Below are 21,593 nucleotides of genomic sequence, written 5' to 3'. Positions count from 1 at the left end.
AAGGTCTGTTTAGAATTACTACTTGTCAATCTATTCAGGAGAGTATTACAAAATATGATTTTGTTTTAAGATTGACCTGGAAAAGATACATAAGAACACAAAATGTGATGCTTTACCTCATAGTTTCACTTACGTCCTGTGAGGGTTACGTGGATGCAGAGCAGGATTTTCTTGTAATAATATTTTGGGGTGGGTAGGATCATGATTTCCGAATGAAACCTATTCAATCTCTTGGGTGGAAATCGCTCGCTCTTTGTAAGTGTTGTCCTCGAATAAATATCGAGAAGTTGTGGGTCAACCTATGAATAATTATGTGCACTATCAAAAAACGTTGGGGTGACGAATTGCAGAATTGTATTTAGTAAGGCAAAAGAGATACCAATGTACATTTCCTCGGGAAGGCGATCTGCACCTTATTCGCATAGCAGTATATACAAATCATGAAGGCACCGTTATGTTGGACGTATGAAAATAACCTAGGTCAAACGTTTTACTTTGTTCAATAATAATATATCAGTATTGCTGTTTCGCATTTTCCCAATCGTTTGTGCATTTTCATTTAGTCAATCAGGTTTTGTTGGTTCATCTTTACATAACTTTCCATACTTTTGATTTTTAAAAGTGTTGTAAGTTTGTGTAATGTAAGTCTGTACTATTGAGACTCGAATCACACGTCAAACGCAGAGCTCCGTTTCATAATATAATTCAGACGTAATAGGTTTACTTTAAGTTCAACCACATTATACCTACAGTTAGTACTAATTTTGTTCATAATATGCTTGTTTTAATAAAGAGTTTTGAACATACGATCCTGATATCGTTTTTCAGTAATTAAATGCCTGTTCAGCCGAAGCAAGAACCCGGACGCTTTTCATGATCGGTGCCGGCCTATAGACGCCTCGTATTTATCGCTTCAGCGCGTAATATCCACGGTTAGGAGACTAAATCACGACGACATTATGTAATACATGTCGGCATCTTCATAAGAAAGCAAATACATTTAACACCCTTGAGTTGAGTTAAGTTGATTCATCTCTCATTTTGATTGAGCAGTCTAATCAAATTTTCAAGACGGTTACAAACTCTCTGACCAAAAGGCGAATAACAATTTTTTTTTTTTTTTTTTTTTTTGGGGGGGGGGGGGGTGGGGTAGTTAAATTATGTGTGGAGAGTTTAACAATTAAAACCAGGCTAGTCATCAAACTTTTGGGGTTATTTTAGTTATGTGTGGAGAGTTTAACAATTAAAACCAGACTAGTCATCAAACTTTTGTTTTCTGAAGAAATACGCACAAGCGCAAGCAACCTCTCGCGAATGTTCACACACATGCACACACATCCACACAAACGCACATAATATTCATCTATGCATTTGGACGAAAAATCCAAAAGTATCATATTGCATAATCAAACATCGTACTTGCACAATTTTCATCATGTTTTAAATATCCTGATTCAATAACTCACACGCTAGACCTACAACTAATAATATAGGCCTATGTGGCATATTCGATTCTCTTGTGTTGAAATGCATTTTTATATCATCTTCGAGAGAAAATACGGATTTTATTTTTGTTTCACAATGAGGGTGGGATATGCATACAAAGACGCATGCGCACTCTATTTCATATCCACCTCGCGCTCTCAACCCTTTTCGCTGATGTCCCGAATGACAGACAAGCAATAGAGATTCTAAGCCGAGTTTGGAAGGCGGACAATAACGACATCCATGCAAAGTCACTTATCGTGTCACTCACTACGCCTTAACCGAGTGAGCCGGAGTTGGGAGAGAGTCGTGTAGGGTGCTAACTAGATTTGTAGAACACTCAGTTCCTTGCTCAAATCAACTATTGACATGTATGAATATAGATGAAAGGCCCAGTCACAAAATGCTAATCTTTGTCGTTTTGCTGAACGATCGTATGCCGAGAGCAAAATCGAAAACAATTCCAGTACAGCACCTAAAATGATTGTACTTTGATGTAGAAAAAAAGAAGGTTTGAGAAGCGATTTTTGTCAATGTCCAAACAAAGAATATTTGAAGAAGTTATGAATTCTAGAAAGAAAAATGTTACTTGTCAATACTTTTGTATGATTTACAAGACATTGTGACCGAACGGCTTTAGAGATGTATATCCCTACTCACTATGTGCAAAGTTGATAGCAATTGTTATTTCTATAGTTAAAGTTTTACGCATCTTATAATTTATGCATTGTTTTGTATGCTACAGTTTAATATCCATGTAATTTATGTATGATTTCACAATAAACATTACATGTTATTTTATACAAATAGTAACAGTTATTTAAATGAAGATAATAAGCGGTGGAGTTATAAACTTCGATTCTATTCAGCGTTGACGGATCGCACGTATGATGCTCGCTACCCTTAACTTCACCCTTATTCATCATACACATGGGAGAGAGAAGGCAGTGAAATATTATTCATCAAATTTCCTGTGTTTCGGCTTTATGACCTGAATAGTTCCGATATAAAGTTAATTTCATCAGTGTCTGAACTTCTGATACCTTCCAAAGTCATAAAGAGACATGGGCAGAAACCGACAGATGCTTCAACTAAACCAGCACTTTTAGAATGGTAAATACTATGTGACATTAATGTCCGTATATCGTTTTACAGCTTAATTAGGAGTGTCTTCTTTTTCGGGCCCTGCCTAAAATAGAATGGAGTTTATTTTAAAAGATTGTCACCGTGTGTCTCGAAGTTGACTTAGATATTGATAATTATGCATTGAGCATAAATTGTTAATAAAATTCCTTTCTGTTCTCCTTCTAAATTTGCGACAAGTTATTCTAAGAAATTATTTTTTGGGGAAACACTGGAGACATAGTCATGTAAATGTGTGTTTATACACTTGATCTTAACGCATGTCCGTCTTATTATCGATCCATCTATCTCTATAAATCTAAACCCTTATCAACCTATCTATCTGTCTATATATGTATTTATCTATCTGTCTGTCTGCCTGTCTCTTTATTGGTAATTCTGTCTGTCTGTACATGTGATATACAATTTCATTGGTGAAAAAATCAAAGCGATAATTTTATAAGGCAACAATGATCAATATTCGACCAATTTTGTTATTTTGCATTACTTTTGTTATCATTATGATTCTGAAATCCTGGGTCGTATGATCTCATTTTGAGTCACTTTATGCACTTCTTAATGTACACTGCCATTCAGTGGTCAATTATTTGACACGCATTTTTCACAAAATGCTGAACTAGTATAGACAATAAGTCAATATCTCACGGTCATTCGGGTAATATTGGTCAGTTTACTCATCTGATACGTCCCCGGATGACGAAACCGTATATGGCCCAATCATCAACGAGTCCCTGAGCGAGCTTCATCGTCGGAGCACCGACTCGACCAAGATCTCACGACGTCGATATTCATAACACAGATTCATATTTTTTCTCTTGTCACCCGGCCCATTATCGTCTGTAATGTCTCACTCCGAACGAGCCTAAAAGTTGGGAGCGTAGGTCAAAGGTCACAGCGGAACAGGTGCGCAGACCGAGCCGACTCGCAGAGGACACGAGTGAATTACGCTGGGAATGGGATCGTCTGAAATAATAGGGCGATCGGGGAAACAATTATAATAATATTTGTGTTTGGACATCACTTGAAAGTACTCTTAAAGTTTACGTACGATGTCAGAACACATATAAATAAATTTGTTGTTGTTGTTCAGCTCGGTGGTGAGTTATGATGGGAGACTGGAACATTGACAGATACAGGTCTGACACAATAAGCATAAAAGACAGCATCCAAACTTTTGACTAGGATTTTGATTTCGTTGGAAAATTGAGTATGAGAATTTAGATAAGCCTCAAGCGTCAATATACCAAAACCAAATAATCATAGAGAAATAGTTTTATGATGCACATTAAATTTACTTCTTTTTTTTTTTTTTTTAACTGAAAAGTAGGTATTTGTTCCGTCTGAGAACAAACTTATTTTACTGCGAGCTCGCAAAACATGACAAGAATACTTTTGGACGGGTAAGGGCAAAATGAGACATACAAATGTTGCTAGCATTTGTGTTGCTAATTGATATTTGACCGACACATGTCACAATTTCTGCTCCCAAATTTGATTACTTTATCTCCCCGTTTGCTAGTTTGTCACAATATCCATGGGAAGCGAGTTAGACGTCTGAACAATGGTAATTTGGCCGCTACAATTACACCCCCATTAACACTCCGCTCCGCAAGCGAATGCATTCGTCACCCTTCGTCATTAGCGATTCTTTTGGAAACCATTAATCAAGTCATTACAGCCGTTAAGGCGTAATTTTGTTTGATTGCTGAAAATAATGAGTTGTATGCCTATTTCGTTTTCAGACGAACTAGTTATTCCATTTTCCTGTGTTCGTTATAACAGACGCATTGCGTTTTACTCGGTCACATGCACTTTTTGAGATCTTGGCCTCGACCTTGAATCAACACTTTGTCCACAAATACATTTGTTACCTTCTAAGCTATTGTAAACCCCAAACAAACATATAAACGTTGGTTGCTAATTCAACCATAACCTTCTGTCATCATGATCAACACATAACTTTAAAATAAACTTGACAGATATAAACATGGTTATCAATAATTCTCATAAAGGTTGGGATTTGAAAACGTGTTTACACTCACTTTGAAGTGGTCAAGAATACCGATGAATACCGTAATTGAAGGATATTATTCACATAATTTTTATTGGATGACGGAATGTCAAATTTCACGTTACCCGGTCCTGAACTCAAGTTTATAACTTAATCATAAACAAATGCATATTCTTTGTGTTTACCACCATAATTGCAGTGTCGCACGCCGTGATTACATATCGCATGGGTGTTTCTCCCAGTTGGTGTCGAGAACACACCTATTTTTCTCACGATTCTATTACGGTTAGGGAACTCGACATTACCACAAACTCACGACCAATAACGAGCAAATTTGCTCTTTCATGGGATTGCTAATGCACTTTAGCAATATTCCAAAGTGGGTAGTCAGTTCAATGACCCGGCACCCAACAAGATGCAAGACAGCAGAACTAGATCGTAGAAAATACACCTATTAGCGATTGAATATTCCACTGAAAGTGCAAAGAATGAGAAGATGCCATTCAAGAAAAAGACAGCATATAGCAATATATATATATATATGCATATTTGTAAAGTCATTATGTGTTTTTACATGATTGTAAACAAACTTTCAATCTGTTAGAAACGATTTTATTATCAGTTGACACAGTTTTCAATACTTTGTTCTGTTCTTGATTTCAACGAATTAACAGGGGTTCAGAAAGTTCTGTTTAGGCCGTTTAAAAATTATTCATTCCATTTCGGTAATGAATGAGATCCGTAACATTTACGCTCTCGATCTTTTAGTTTTAATGAGTGTTATATAGTGAATTGATTTTGAAATCATTTTTAATAATTCCAGTCTTTTAAAGACAGTTGATATTACATAATAACATTAATAACAAATATTTAGTCGAGTTAAAAGAAAATAAAGAGGCTTCTTTATCATCGTCATCCATTGTGACGTCACGATATACATATATATATATATATATATATATATATATATATATATATATCTTGGATATTTTGGGGGTATGAGAAGGACATCTTTTGTAGCTTTCGTGGTTTATTACATGCCCAATTCATATGAAGATAGATAAATAAGAATGATCACAAAAATGTGAGGTTTGAATGTTGAAGTTAGCGAAAGTAAATACCTACAAAACATAACGATGTGAACTGTTACCATAATCATAAAAAGGAGATTCTTGTTGACTAAGTTTTTCAAAACACTGACATTCTCATTATTTATAGGTGCAGTTGGCAATATAATAACCAGAAATTAAATACACGAAAGAATAATATTTGATATGAAAAAGGAAAGGAATTTGAAACGAAAGGAAAATGGTACGCTGACAAGGAATACAGGGTAGTACAAATACAAGCAATACAAAATATATTTGTTCCTCTCCTACCGCCCCTCCCCGAAAAGAACTTATTTATGATATATTTGTTTGTTAGAGATACCTTCGTATCTTGATTTGATCAGTACCGCTGATATTGGATGCACTAGTAGATTTGTTCGACCATTCGACAAGGCTGTTCATGGTCGTAATCGTTTCCATCCCTTGATCAGTACTGACAATCGGGGATCAACAGCTCCCAAAAGGACGTGCCCTTTTTTCCTTCTCATTTCCATTATTCTTCCATTGACTTGTTGACGAATATCTACAAAAGCTTTTCCCCGACTCGATCTTGTTTTTGGTTTACTCTATCTATAGTATACTTTTGCTTCATTCCCGCTGGTATAAATGGGCCGTAGGGTCAGCGCCCGAAGGTACACGCCCCACACTGATCGGATTTAACCCGAACCCGTCTGGGACAACCCACAGTGCCAGCTCCCATCGCGCTGCCAGACCTTGTTTGTTCTGCTACAAAGTATCGCTGACACGTAGTGGTGTCGAGATCGTTCTTTCCAAATTGACATTACACTTCGGCTAACAAATTGGTCCGTTTGTCGGCTCGTAGCCTGCGAATTAACCCCCACCAGAAGTCCCCCCGGTTTGAAGGCGAGAATCCCTCTACACTTCTATCAAAGGTAATTAGGGCGATAGCAGACCAACATCTCGATTTGCCTGACTTACTTACAACTTGATTCTTCAGCCTGCAAGAATCTCGATCACATCTAAAAAGCCAAATTACCGGTCAGTCGCAGCACGCCACACCAACAAAATGGCGGAACAAGATGGACACGCCCCTCCCTGACCTATCCAAATTAATGTAAAATGAACAGAATTAGAAGTATGGCAAAATGCTTATAAACATAGGAATCAGGAAGATAACGTTTTTTTTGTAACGTATAAGCTTGACTCAGAAAGACATAGAGAGCCCCCCTCAAAGTACACACTTAAGAAGAAAAAAGCAATGCATTTTTGCCATCAAAATATATATTCTAAATTATCACTTCTTTATAACATGAATTTCCGCTAATGTTACTTTTTGGCTTCGAGAACATTTCTTCTCTACATAAAGATAATGAGAACATCAAAAAATGTTAATGAATTGCATTTTAATAAGTAGCAATACGTTCATCAATATGCGGTCGAGAAGATAGGGGAGGTGTTTCTCTCTACTGACCCGATATGAACCTCTCGACTCAGGTGCTTGCACTCTCAACCACGTGGTCATGATTTCACTTTAGAAAAAGTCAAAGAACTCGCAAAATAGAGTCGATAAGGTTCAACAAATCTCAATTTATTCTAATCTCCAGGAATGCCCTCTCTTAATAAGGTTTTCGCGCCCTCTTTTTATGAAAGTATAAAGACAACGAAACTGGCTGATATGATTTTTTCCTTCGAGTTTTCATCGAGAAAAGGTTTGGGTGGAGAGATTGTTTTCGGCGGGCTGGGGTACCTCAATTTTAGACTGCCATCACTTTATTTCAATCTTTCACTTAGTGCTCAGAAGAAGTGAAGGAAAGGGAGAGGGGAAGAATGATAGTAAGAGAGAGAAAGAGAGAGTGGAAGAAAAAAGAGAGTAAGGAGAAAAATGTGGAGTAGAAAATGAGAAAAAGACATAAGTTGAACGAAGAGAGAGAGAGAGAAAGAGACAGACGGACGGACAGACAGGCATACAGAAAGGGAAAGAGAAAGAGACTTTGCTATAAAGAGAGAAAGAGAGAGAGGCAAGAGAAGAAATAGCGGAATGAAATATAAGTGGGTCAATCAATGAAGTCATCATTTTGTTGTAAAATTGGTTGATTTGGGCCGCCGGGTTCCCATTACACGCGGGTTCATAAACCGATACCTAGCAGTGTCGCAATTACCGGTAGAGGGCTAAACAGATCGAAACGGATTTTGAGGTGTATTAGAGCGCAGCTACTGCGGCCAAAGTTTGCATTCATACTTTTATACGGCAAAGTGATTACGATGTTATGAATATCCCTAATTAATTAATATAAATTCATATCATAATATGATATTTATCCGTGATGCGTTCATCATAAATTAAGCAATAAACACAAATTGTAATGAATCGACTTCAGTAGTTCTGATATCAATATTTTAGCAGTGACCTCTTAGTGGAGTATGTTGACCTTTGGCTCTTCATTCACACATTAGCTCAAAGTACGGCCAGCTATATCAACAAGCTTTTTCCGCAAGTCGAACGCATCTTTCCTGAAGAGGGGTCTCCACAGGAAAGAGTTGTGAAAAAGAAAAAGAGGAATAAAGAAAAATGAGAAGGGATAAAAACATCGGAGGCCCGTCGGCATATCGGAAAGATGGGATCAAGGCGCGTCCGCCGGAGTTGGTCATTCCCCTTCCAACACGGTCCATTTGGGTATCCATCAACACGCCTAGCACCCCAGAGGACTAGGCTATACCCCTCTCTCTAAACCCTCACCGGTGCTTCCCTTTCTACCGCTCTTGATGTCCAAACACCACACCATTCTTATCACAGAGCCCTTCCTCCTCCAGCACCCCTCCGCAACGCTCCAAAAGAGATGACATTTTCATTACGGTCATACGTCATCACCTTCAGAAACTATTACCAACTCTGAGACCTCCTTTTCTCGTGATAAATGATACTGGGTCGAACTCTCCTGGGAGTAGCAAGAACAACATCCACAGATGAACCAGATTCTGAAAGAGTCTTGGACTTGAGGAATGACGATCAGATCATGCGGTGCCGGGATGGACGGGAAAAATTATGTCACCGTTCTTTTTATTCCAGTATATCCGACAATGGATTGTATTTCATTCGACCGAGCATATATTTAGGGTGCCGATCTCTGGGGTATATCTTAATTTGGGTCATAATGACGAGTTTTCAAAACCGTGCGTCTATTTGTTTAACTTAGGATTACCCGTTGTGAAAAATAATTAATTCTGACAATAACTGTAGGTTGTTGACACTATACATGTAGTCGATATTCTTAATATATAGTACCCGCATACTTGTTATATCAACTGTCACTTTTTGTACCTTACCATTAATTCTCTGTCTTAGAAGAAAAATACAATTCAAATTGATGTCGACATTGATACTTGATTATCATCTAAATGTAGTCACCTTCAATTAATTATTTGTCGCATTTCAATCATTCTTTGAAAAATAATTCTAGTTATTCGCAACCTCCTCCAACGAATCGCCTTAAACATAGCGACGCTTTGTGGGCTACGTCAAAGCTTTTCATTCCCAATCGAAAGCGACGATTACCTCGTTATGCCCTCACACGGAAAGGACCATAACATCTCATTTCTTTTCGAAAAGTTCATCCATACTCAGGCAAGTATATAGCTACGCCCCGATGTTTGACACCTCTGAAAGTAAAAGTTGACTAACCGTTCGACAAGAGCACTCTTAAAGTATTCGTTCCCACCAGCTTTTTTCTTGTCCTCCAAGATGTCTTAACTCTTCTCTTTATTGTCTTATTCGTCGAGTTATACGTCAGCCTTCAATTCCCAGATCGCGCAAACATAATTTTCAAAAAACCGCGGAAGGAAAATTGAGGGTGAAGAGAGGAAAAGGACGAATCAAAACAATCATAATGTGAACACGTGTGTTGTCAATCTGAATCAATTCTTGAACATTATCAAATCAATTCGGAATGATCGACTCTATCCCAGAGGGGGCGTGATGTCCCGTGAGAAGGGTGGAGGGGCGAACTTTTCCGTTACAATCTACGTAGGTTGGGGTTCGCTTTCGTATGTTGTGGTCTTGTGTGCACCTGTGAGTGGAAATGGTACTACCGCCAGAGTAACATTTAAAAAACTTATTTAAAAATCGTTGCTCTCTTTGAACTGTAATTTTTTTTGAAAGACAAAGTTGTTTTCTTTAATTCAATCAATTATTTTATTGAGTTAGAAAGCGTGTTGATTTCAAATGTTCGATCTTTTCAATATCTTCATCTTTAAGATCGCCGCAAAATCTGTTTTCATTATAAACATTGATAATGAAATGTAATATTCTGGGTATTAAATAGCGCTAAACACATCGACGATGTGTCTTATAGAGCTTTACAGATAGATTACAGACTTACTCACATATATAATGTACATATATATATATATATATATATACATTATGTGTGTATGAAAAATGAACGCAGTTATGCTTCTGTTCTTCAAAATAATTCTTTTCGTATAATGGGGTTAAATAAAGTTGTCTATCTGATCTTTGTTTTAAAACCTTTTTTAAAAACCTTTCAGCAATTAAAAATAGAGAAATTAGTGCTACGATTTAAAAAGAAAATAAATTTTCCTCTTTCTTCGTCCCTTTTCTGTCAAATATATCGAATGAAGAAAAAAAAAAAACACAAAAAGAGATGGATTCGGCAAAAAAAAAAAACTCGTCTCACTTTTTGGACGATTCCCCGATCTTGAACCGAATAGGCTATGAGTTAGCTCGCTCTTTCGGCTGGGTTGGCACACCGGCCCATTGATGGAGCCTGAGCAGGGCACGAGGGGTGACGAGAGAGGTGATAATTTGATATGGTTGAGGGGTTCGTCGCTGCACCCCTGTCACTGGTATCAACGAGGTGTGTGAAGATTGGCATGAGAACGCAGAAAATCGATTTCCTCTCCAAATTACTATGACGATGAATGAAGCGATGACAATGCAATGCAACAATTATTATGTGTGAGGTGAAAAGGGGAATGTATACATTACATGATGAATGTAAGGTAATGATTTCAATTCGCTAGCACAGGTATTCCAATTCTGTTAATGTTTAAAATATGGCGACAAGTTTTTGGTACAAAATTTTCAAACATATGAGTAAGAGGTGAGAGCTGGGATACAGCACCCACCCCCCCCCCCCCCCTATCGAGAATGTGAAATCACCAATATTAATTTTGGGCAACCTTAACCTTATGTTCAGGCAACCAGATGGTATATTTAATTTATATCCATTCTGTATATTTTATGACAAATTACATTTTCAATATTATAAGGGGCCATTTTTTGTGCTTACTTACTTCGCTCCCTCGCAAAGTTTAGAAACTTTAATTTTGATTCGGGCAAGAGACATCAGACCACCTATAGGCTATAGCCAATTAGTTCCCGTGCGCATATATTCCGAAATAAGTCTTAAACATGAGACTGAATTTATCTTCAGAATCTTTCATCTTGTAATTAATTACTATCATGCATTTATGCCCCTATAATTAGAGAATTAATCCTGTCTTCCCAATTTACTTGAACCCCATTCTATCCTCAGGCGGGAACCACACTCCTGCAAACAAGTGCCATGTACCTGCATATTTAGGCCATACTAAGGGATTTTATCTTTCCTCATTGTTTTTCCTCCTGCTTCTAAGATATTTCCCCTCATATTTTGACTGCTGAATTACGACAACAACCAGGGAAATAGGTTTGTCATTTCGCACTCAGCTTTTTTGAGAGTTTGCACTTTTCTTTTTCCCCTGCCCTCCTGCATTTTTGGTTTTGGTCGTCAATTCCTCGAGGGTTTCTTCGCACTTATGTCCGCCTTGGAGTACTCTGTTTGTCCAAACCTTCTCGTCGGTTCGATCCATATCCAAACAGTGATCGTTCCTTCTGTTTATTTTCTCTTAATATTCCCAATCAAATACGATCCCGTCTCCGTAGGATTTAGACTTTATTTTCCTGCCTGTCTCGCGTCAATCTCGATGGACGATCCACTGCAGCGTTTGGTATAGCACAGGCACAGCCGAAGTAGGCAAGCAGTGGTAAAGGAAGTTGACGATCGGAGTTTCTGGAGTGCATGGTCCGAATTGAATTGGGGCGGATTTAAGACATCAATTGTCGCCGAGATGGGTGTAGGTATAGAAGGTGTCCAGGTATGTTATGACAGGCAACAATCATCAAGTGAAGACCGGTGTTACGGGGTTACGATGTATCCCCCTAGGCTAAGACCAGATAGGTTTGTATTATGATGACTATTTCATCTGAATTGGACAGAAGATCATCTCTTCTGACGGTATACCATGATCTTGAACTCGATGATGAGGGGCAGAATATTACAACATAACTGATTGTGCCATTGCACTCTGCTCTAGTTCATGCGAATAACAAAGACTTAGGAATTGGTTTAGTTTTTAAAATGTTCCGACACCGAAAACATTGATACGTTTTTGTTTTTTTAATTAATTAAACCTCCGCATCAACACTCCATTTCCATAAACGATATAATTTGCAATACATCATACAAAATCCATGATTGTCACATTGAAACTACATTCATTAAATTGATAATGATTAAGGTTATGCTCTGCAAATAATTAACTGAGAAAGGCTTCTCTCCCTTTTATGAACGAACGTTACCTTTTCTCGTGTACATGGGTATTATTAATGTCAAAACCGTGTATCTTTTTCTTAATGTCTTTCTTTTTACGGTATCAGAAGAAATAGACGCATCCCACTTGTAGACGAGATAAAAGATCATATAATCCTATACTTGTATATGATCCAGCAGGCGCGGATCCAGGATTTCTTAGGGGGGGGGGGCCCAAATGTGAAATTATGCGAGCCAAATATTGGTACGTAATGGTGACCAGCAGTGACGTAATGCGGGGAGGGGGTGGGTGCAGGGAGGGGCGATTTCCCCCTCCCTCTTGACGTTTCATTGAATTATTAGAGAAAGAAGACGTTTCGTTATACCGTTTTCGAAAATAATCCTCGTCTAAATTCAGTTTTTCCCCGCCCGCGCAAAGCGCGGGAGCTTTTACGATTCATTAAATTATTAGAGAAAAAAGACGATTCGTCGTACAGTTCTCGACTCTAAATCCTCGTCTGAATTCAGGTTCCCCCCCCCCACTCCCGCGCAAAGCGCGGAAGCTTTTGCAATTCTTTAAACCATTAGAGAAAAAAAAACGATTCGTCGTACAGTTCTCGACTCTAAATCCTCGTCTGAATTCAGGCCCCCCTCCCGCGCGAAGCTTTTAAGTTTCATTAAAAGCATTAGAGAAAGAAGACGATTCGTTGTACCGTTTTCGAAAATAACCCTCGTCTGAATGTAGTTCCCCCCCCCCAACTCCCGCGCGAAGCGCGGAAACTTTTACATTTCATTAAATCATTAGAGAAACAAGACGATTCGTATTACCTTTCTCGACTCTGAATCCCAGTCTGAATTCAGTTTTTCCCCTACCGCGCGAAGCGCGGAATTTTTGACGTTTCATAAGATTATGAGAGAAAGAAGATGATTCGCTGTACCGTTCTCGACTCTTAATCCTTGTCTGAATTCAGTTCCCCCCTCCCCTCGTGCGCGAAGCGCGGAAGCTTTAACGTTTCATTAAATCATTAGAGAAACAAGACGATTCGCTGTACCGTTCTCGACTCTTAATCCTTGTCTGAATTCAGTTCCCCCCTCCCCTCGTGCGCGAAGCGCGGAAGCTTTAACGTTTCATTAAATCATTAGAGAAACAAGACGATTCGCTGTAGAGTTCTCGACTCTTAATCCTCGTCTGAATTCAGGCTCCCTCCTTCCGCGCGAAGCGCGGAAGCTTTTAAGTTTCATTAAATCATTAGAGAAAGAAGACGATTCGTTGTACCGCTCTCGACTCTTAATCCTTCTCTAAATTCGCCCCCCCCTCCCGCGCGAAGCTTGGAAGCTTTAAGTTTCATTTAAATCATTAGAGAAAGAAGACGATTCATTGTACCGTTCTCGAAAAATATTTCTCGTCTGAATTTAGTTTCCCCCCCCCCCTCCCGCGCGAAGCGCGGAAGCTTTTAGGTTTTATTAAAATCAATAGAGAAAGAAGATGATCCGTTATACTGTTCTCGATAATAAACCTCGTCTGAATTCAGTTTTTCCCCTACCGCGCAAAGCGCGGAATTTTGTACGTTTCATAAGATTGTGAGAGAAAGAAGACGATTCGCTGTACCGTTCTCGACTCTTAATCCTTGTCTGAATTCAGTCCCCCCCCCCCTCCCCTCCTGCGCGAAACGCGGAAGCTTTGACGTTTTATTAAATCATTAGAGAAAGAAGACGCCATTCCTCGGGCCCTGCCATGTAGGAATCTCAAGAATCACATTTCTTGCCTGGCTGTAAATTTAGGAATTTGTCACATAAAAACGTTTAATTTACTAAAAAGTGAGGAAAAATCTCTGAAATTATGTCATTTCAGCATTATTTGTAATCTACCGTTATAGAATTAGAAATAAACCACGTTTAAATTTGATTTCCCACAAGCCCCCTACCCCCTATCAGTTCGCCAGTATCTCCCCTTTTTCTTTTTTCTTTCCCTTTCCTTCCTTCTCTCTTATTTTTTGTGATGGGGGAGGGGGGGCAACAGCCTGGGAGGCAAGGCCCTTTCGGCCCCCCAATCTTTTTCTTCCCCCTTTTCTTTTCTTCTTCCTCTTCTCTCTTTCCCTTTCTCTCCTCTTTCCTTTCCCTTCTTTTCCTTTCTTCTCTCTCTCTTTTTTTTTTTTGCGGGGGGGGGGGCCAAGGCACGCTCGGCCCCCCCCCCTGGATCCGCGCCTGTGATCCAGTGCATATTCCACCTTACCAATTTTCCTAGGGCCGAAATTTCCAGCTTAAGCTTGAAATATTGTTTTTCATTTTGACTTTTGATTTAGAAAAAAAAGAAACAGAAGAAATAACGGCTTTCCCTGCATGGTACTGTTCCGCTTTACTGTATATGTCACAACCTTGATATCTAAATTTCTAATATTGGATTTCGATTTCCATTCACATTGCACGCTCTATTTCTTTCTCTCTGTCTGCCCCTCTATATTCCTTGCTCGCGCACACGCGCACGCACATGTGCACACTCGCCCACTACCCATTCAATTTGTAAGTTAAACAAAAAATTACAGCTTTCTTTACCCCCTCTCTCCCTATCACTCTCTCTCTCTCTATCTCTCTCCCTCTCAGTTATTTTATTTCAGTTTAATACCACAAGACTTAGATAGTATGTTATTCAAAGGAAATGCCGCTCCCTCTGTTTATTTTTGAAATTTACTAAACCATCGGTCAATTTTCCTCGGACAATTAGTAAAACAACTGGGCAGAACTATGTACCAGATGGGCAGGAGCTTCATTGAGGCTTTCTACCGACTGCTGGGTGCACTGTCACCCCGACATAGTCGGCTGGACACGGCTCGAACCATACCATTGCCCAGTTAGTAAAGCTATCATCGATACGAACGCGAAAAACATGACGGCATTGTTGATTTAAAGATAAAATCGCGTGATTCTTGGTTAGCTAAATATTAAGCATTGAATATCTGCTTATGGAAAGTGGTAAAGGTCGAACCTAGAGAAATTAGATTGTCAACCCAAGCAAGCGTATTCTTTGTTGACTTGGTGGGACCTACGAAAACTTATACTAATAGCTTCATATTACACTACGTCTTTGGATAAAGACAATTTATCCAAAGTTAATATCATATTTCTACCGACTACCAAATGAGAGTGCATCTTCAAAAGATTAAATAGAATGCATCGAACGAAATAATGCCCATCAAAAGTCTGAATGATAAATTAAAATGAATCGCGTAAGGCTAAAAGAAGATGTTTGCAAAGAACTTTCCTTTAAGTTTAACTCATCGGATCTTCTTCGCAGTATAAGGGATAAAAATGCTATCTTAAACACGTCTGGTCCATTATTTGCTCGTTTCTTTGTCATTTAACCCCAACGCACGTGTATTATCCCTTTGTCCGCGCTGACATTAAGCCGTGTAGCCTGCAGTGGCGTGTGCCCGAACGCGCGCCCGTCCATACACATCGCATCTTCGCCACGTGTGTGCACGCGCACGAATGAAATTCGACGCGCCCCGGTCGCGCTCCGTCGCTCATCCAGAAAGTACGACAAAGCAATTCTTCCCGCATTCTAAATGGCCCACTCTTGATTTATATTCAATAAAATGGGCATTTCAAAGAAAAAATAACAACAAACAAACGTTGGATGAAGGTATCGTGGTAAAGTGACGGTGACGGTGACGGTTTTGATGCTTTGATGTCGTCCGGCTTACAAATGGATTTGTGATAAACCTAGATCTCGAGTGCTTTTCAGGCCTTTCTGTAAGGAAATAACATGTCGCAATATACTTTATTTTGAATGAATTAGATTGATATTTCAGTTCGATTCGATTCATAGATAATTACGGGGAACAAATTGCTGTTCAAGGAATTTTCATAGTTACTATATAATTTGTTTCATAACACTTGTCAAATATAAGGAATAAGATTAACATGTTAACTAGTACAGGCTTTGTGGATGTACAAGCAAATTACATTTCAATTGCTCTTTTGTTGTTGTAAACCTTTATCTTAACTTTGGTCTATATGTTCTCATAAAACTTCCTAAAACGCGTTACAGACATCTACAGAAGATGTGAAAGTCGGACATTGTTATTGAATCCTGGAAACGGCTCATAAACAAAATAAAGTTTTTAAACGATTTGGACAAATTTTGTGTTTCAATAATTATGTTTAGAAATGCTTTGAAAAATAGATTTCTCTAGATTATGATCTAACAACATGAAAAAAACAGGTTAATGGTTGACAGCTGGTATTTAGATAATACGTTATACACACGATTATTAAAGCCCATTTTGTTTAAATTAAGTAGACTTTCTGAAGAAATCAAGTTCAAGGTCCCACAAATTTAATTCCTTTCGACCCATCTAAGTCATTCGTACCAGAATATTATATAATTTCATGTCAACTTTATTTTTGTTAGATTTCAAAGTCAATACACTGCGAACCATTAAATTGTAAATCTGAATGCTTGCATGGCGTAATGCTCTTCATAGAGTAGCGCTATAGTGCCACTGAAATCCACAGTCCTAGTCAAAATAATGATTATACACCCGAGGGTAAAATTATGGGTAAGGAAATATCAGAATGAATTATTAGATCTGCGTCTGGAAAAGAAAGATGATTTATTTGAAATAAAAGAGCCGTGATTGTGCAAGAAGGGGTATCGCTTCTCGCGGTTTGGTTGTGGAGAGAAGATGGAATAGGACTTGTGACGTTGATCAGTGATTAACCTCTCTGTCGTACTCTAGGAGAATGATCCATTAACGACCCCCAGAAGACTTCCCCTCAAATGGAATTGTCTATCCAGATGAATGGTTACCTTAATGGTTAATAATCATTACTATTCTCCTCTCATTAAGCGACATATGCTGATGATGAACTTTTCAGTTTTTTTCACATTGTCGATGATTTTTTCGCGGGCACGGGCAAGGTTGGGCATGATAATGAACGTCGTCAAAATGTCATCGCAACAGATGTGGAAGATCTTTCGGATGGGGTCTCTGAAGAGTCATTCAATGTATAACCAACGTTGTGTTTGTCAGCGTTGGTTTCTGGAAGGCTGGGGGTAGAGATGGGGGAAAGACATCTTGCGCTTCAACTGCCTGTGGTGTGAAAATGCTCGCCGATCTCTGCGAATTGAATTCATTTCTGTTCGGGTGATATCGCATCTGGGTTATTATCTATCAAGATTGGCCTCTCCCGCGGGACGCTTGCGTTGAGCCCGAGGTGCATCTTGCATAGACACACCGATAAGCCCTTGTAATGACTTTCAAATGATTTTCGTATTGGCAACGACGTCTCAATATCGCAATCACAAAGATATCATTTACGTGTCTCGATTGGCGTTTAGGGTCATTATAGACTCACTCCCCCGTCATCGCGCTTCCTCGCCAATTACGAGCAGCTATAGCAAAGCATGGTATAAGACGATAATGAGTTGCAACACACGCCTGGTAATAGGAGCCTAGAGGGGGCAATCTCGGCGATAAAGTGGCCAATCTGTAGTCGCGCGGAGGTGTGAAGTCGCAGAGCGCGCGCGCCGCTTCGCCTCATTAACCTAACCCCAGGCTCCATTACGAGTTGGGAAGCATCGCACCAAGGAATAGCGGAAAGGGTAGTCTTCACCCGTGCCGCCTCCTCGCTTCCGACGCCATGGGACCTAAGAGAAAACGAAAATCACCGTTGCTTCACTCGAAGAAGGGACGTGCGTTTCGCACCCTCGTCATTATCACCGTCATGCGCGACTTGGTCAATGAAGCTGGAAGACATCCTAGCTGGGGTTTATCCCCACCACTCACACGCCACATGAATAATGAAAAGTTTAAACACTGCTCGCAATGAGTAACAAGGGCGAATGTAAGGCTGTTTAACATAATGAGTGCACTCAAGGCCTGTTGGGACACATCGGTGTATCTTGCACGCCAGAATAAATCTTCTTCGACGAGTCTCGAGGGAGGAGATCGGAGCTTCATTTATCATAATCCGCAAATCACTTTGCCTCTCTTTTATACAATCGAGGCAAGAAGGAGACAGAATACCGCCACTCCATAGCACGTTAACGACTGACAAACAAGATTTACACAATTACTTTGAAAACGATAAGCTTCTGATTATGACGTCTTTGAGTAATTGCTCAGATTCGTGTGTAATACTCGTGCTTCAAATAATGAGTATGGCACGTCACAATTTTCTTTACAGTTATGAATATAAACAATCATGAAAATCTATTCGCCTGAGACTATCTTCTTTTTAAAATGTATTATGTGCCTTCATGATCTTGTAAGGACCGCTAATGATTTTGTTCAAACAGATAAAATGTAACTAATTAACTCTTAACTTATTATGTTAACCGTTTTCCTTGTCGTAATATTAACCATTTCCATACCTTTAAGAATGGAAAGTACGTTTGGCGAAATAAAAGTACAAGTACTTACTCCGAGGACCTATTTAAAACGTCTGCTATTTTTAAACTCAATTTTATCATCATTCAACAAAGATTCATTTTTAAGGTGTTACTGGTATCCCAGAAAATAAGACGACACATTTCTGATTAGCTTCATCAAAAAAGCAGATGAAAATGATACAACTTTATTGAAGAGAGTTTAAAGAATGGTTTAAAATACAGTTAAGTTGCGGACATGAATTCGCACATTTTCCTACCGAAATAGACATCTGTGTACATCAAATGTTTCGTGTTGAAACATTCAATAATTATCTAGAATAAAAGCGTAATATATTAAATCAAATTCCCTTTTCACCTGTTTCCAGGTACTCTTCCAAGGTGAATGTCATTATGCACAACATGTCTCCCAATATTGACCTCTAAAATTGTATTTATTAAGGTTTAGCGAAACATCGATCGTGTTTGGTGCTTTTATAACATTTAGAACATCGAAATGCAATATTCAAGAGCGTCAGGTTGCATGATATCCTGTCAAAATAATAAAAGAGAAGTTGAATGCTTGGCTGATTTTGTGAAAAGCAAAGAACAATTTCACACTGTCGTTCAGGATAACACAGATAAAATGTGACTCCATGATTTGTCTTACTAATTATAAACAATGGTCGTAATTATTATCCACACCAGTTCTTTTCTTAACGTTTTTTCTTTTTTTAAATATTTGCCCCTCTTGAAGTTCAACCCTGCCCCCTTCTCGTCCAGACTGCAAAGTTGCTCATTTTTGGAGTTTGGATTTGTGGCGCTGCTATAAACCTGTTTAGGCTCATACTTTTAAGTTCAGTTTTTAGGTATCTCCAAGAAGTAGAAACAAATGATATGCCCGATTTCTGTTTGATTTTCATAGGTGTCCGGAAAGTGAATGAGTTTTGATTGTTTTAATATTATTCATTTTATTTATCAATGACTATCTGAAATCATTTGAGGGCGCCACAGACATGAAATTTGCCTTCTGTGTCTGGCTTGTCTACATAGAGAGCAGAGTTCATGCACTAAGTGACAAGAAGTACTACATCGTTTTATCGTCAATTAAAGTGTCATTAACATCATCCGTCAACAGTTTTATTGTTCCTATGACTAGTTCCATTAAAAAGGAGAGAGCAACCGCATGCCAAAGTTCCCGGGCAGTAACTTTGACTCTTTTGCGATGGAATGTTGTAATGTGCCGGGTTTTTGTCGACTGGGGGCTTTAATAAGCTTGTATTGTATATCATTTGGAAACTCTAATATCTAGATATTGCTTATATTCATAAACTTGGAATTGAACGGAATGAAATATCTCAAAATTTGTCTCTTCCGATAAACCTTACATTCTTGTTCTCTACCTATTTTACGCTTGAAAATTATTGAAAATGCAGAATATAACTTTAAAAAGAAGAAATAAGTCATTATTGTTGCCCCAAAAAGTGATTTTTAGAGTAGTTCAGATGTATTTCAATGAAATGTAATGCAATCATTCATCTAGTGATATATTGATTTGTTTTTGTGCTAACCAAACCCTTTGCTTTTTGTTGTTGTTACCACAGGACCTCGGACACGCAAGGTGAAACGGCGGGAAAAGAAAGCCGATGAGAAGCGCCCTCGCACTGCCTTCAGCGCGTCCCAACTCCAGAGACTGAAGCAAGAGTTTCAACAGAGCAACTACCTGACCGAACAACGTCGAAGGGCCCTGGCCAAAGAACTCACACTGAGCGAATCCCAGATCAAAATCTGGTTCCAGAACAAGCGAGCCAAAATCAAGAAGGCCACTGGACTCAAGAATGGTTTGGCCAGACAACTGATGGCACAGGGTCTTTACAACCATTCGACGGTACCTTTGGATGGAGACGATATGGACACGAAGCTCATGAATGCCAGCGGGGATTGCAGTAGATCGGACTACACAAGTGATTCTGATGGGGATTCGTTGACACATTAACATACATACATCAGAGACCACCTAAATCTCGGAGAATATAATTATGATAATAGAAGTATATTATATTCAATAACTATTGTGTGTTGACGGCTGAAGGAAGATGTGACTTAAGGAACAAGCGAATTGTTAGTGGAATGAATCACACATCGATATTGGGGTTTGTTGAAGGATCAACCCTTTGAAGCAAGGATACATACACGTTTGTCAGTATCTTACACAAAGATAGTAAAATCTCCATCACTGCCGCAGAAATGCCAGCAAACTGCCCAAGATCTACCCGAGCTAGAAATGATGATTTTGATCGTGTGCGTAACCACAATGAAGGACAGAAGAGACAATTGCAACAAACAAAAGTATCTAAAGACGATATTTTAAATTGATCATAAGAATGAATAAGAATGACTAAGAATTATTAAGGAAAGGAGGAGAGTGATGAACAAAGAAAGTGGCATGAGATAAGACAAACCAGTCGTTGATTGACAATCAGAAGGACATTAACCTAGCATGAACAAATGTGAGTTAACGCCCTTTGGCACTCAGTAGGCGAAGTGAATGTGAAAGTTGGGGATCATATTTTTCTCGATAACCCATTAAATCAATCTTTTTTGAAGGACAGGAGTAACCCTCATCTTGAGATGAAATATTGTATTTCTAAATCTGCATTCAAGTGAAAGATGCCGATGATCCATAAAAAATAAAGAAGAACAAAACAAAAATATGTTGAGCGTAAATTATGTTCGCCGAGATTCCCACATGCCCGCTAATCTCGTCAATCTCGAGATTTTAAATCAGAAGGAAATGTGAAAGCCTTTCCGTTACAAATTTCGGCAATCCGGTGATTTAATTGATACTAGGCATAGAGGAATGAAGTATGATATGGAACAGATGTACGAATGCGTCGTCATCCAATCCACTGCGAATAGGTGAC

The 21,593-nt window shown here is 38.8% G+C and overlaps 1 protein-coding gene across 1 annotated transcript in view; it reads left to right on the top strand.

The window, feature by feature from the left end:
- Positions 1-21,225, top strand: part of LOC590038 (homeobox protein engrailed) — a 43,579-nt gene extending 22,354 nt beyond the window's left edge. The window contains exon 2 of the mRNA XM_789660.4: positions 20,274-21,225. Within this exon, the coding sequence (XP_794753.1) occupies positions 20,274-20,665 (392 nt within the window). The 3' untranslated portion in view covers positions 20,666-21,225. The remainder of the gene's footprint in view (positions 1-20,273) is intronic.
- Positions 21,226-21,593: the final 368 nt, after the last annotated feature.

This window comes from Strongylocentrotus purpuratus, unplaced genomic scaffold (genome assembly GCF_000002235.5).
Source record: "Strongylocentrotus purpuratus isolate Spur 01 unplaced genomic scaffold, Spur_5.0 spur5_scaffold_6, whole genome shotgun sequence".
In the NCBI taxonomy this organism is placed as follows: domain Eukaryota; kingdom Metazoa; phylum Echinodermata; class Echinoidea; order Camarodonta; family Strongylocentrotidae; genus Strongylocentrotus; species Strongylocentrotus purpuratus.
This window is presented reverse-complemented; position numbering and strand designations above follow the sequence as displayed.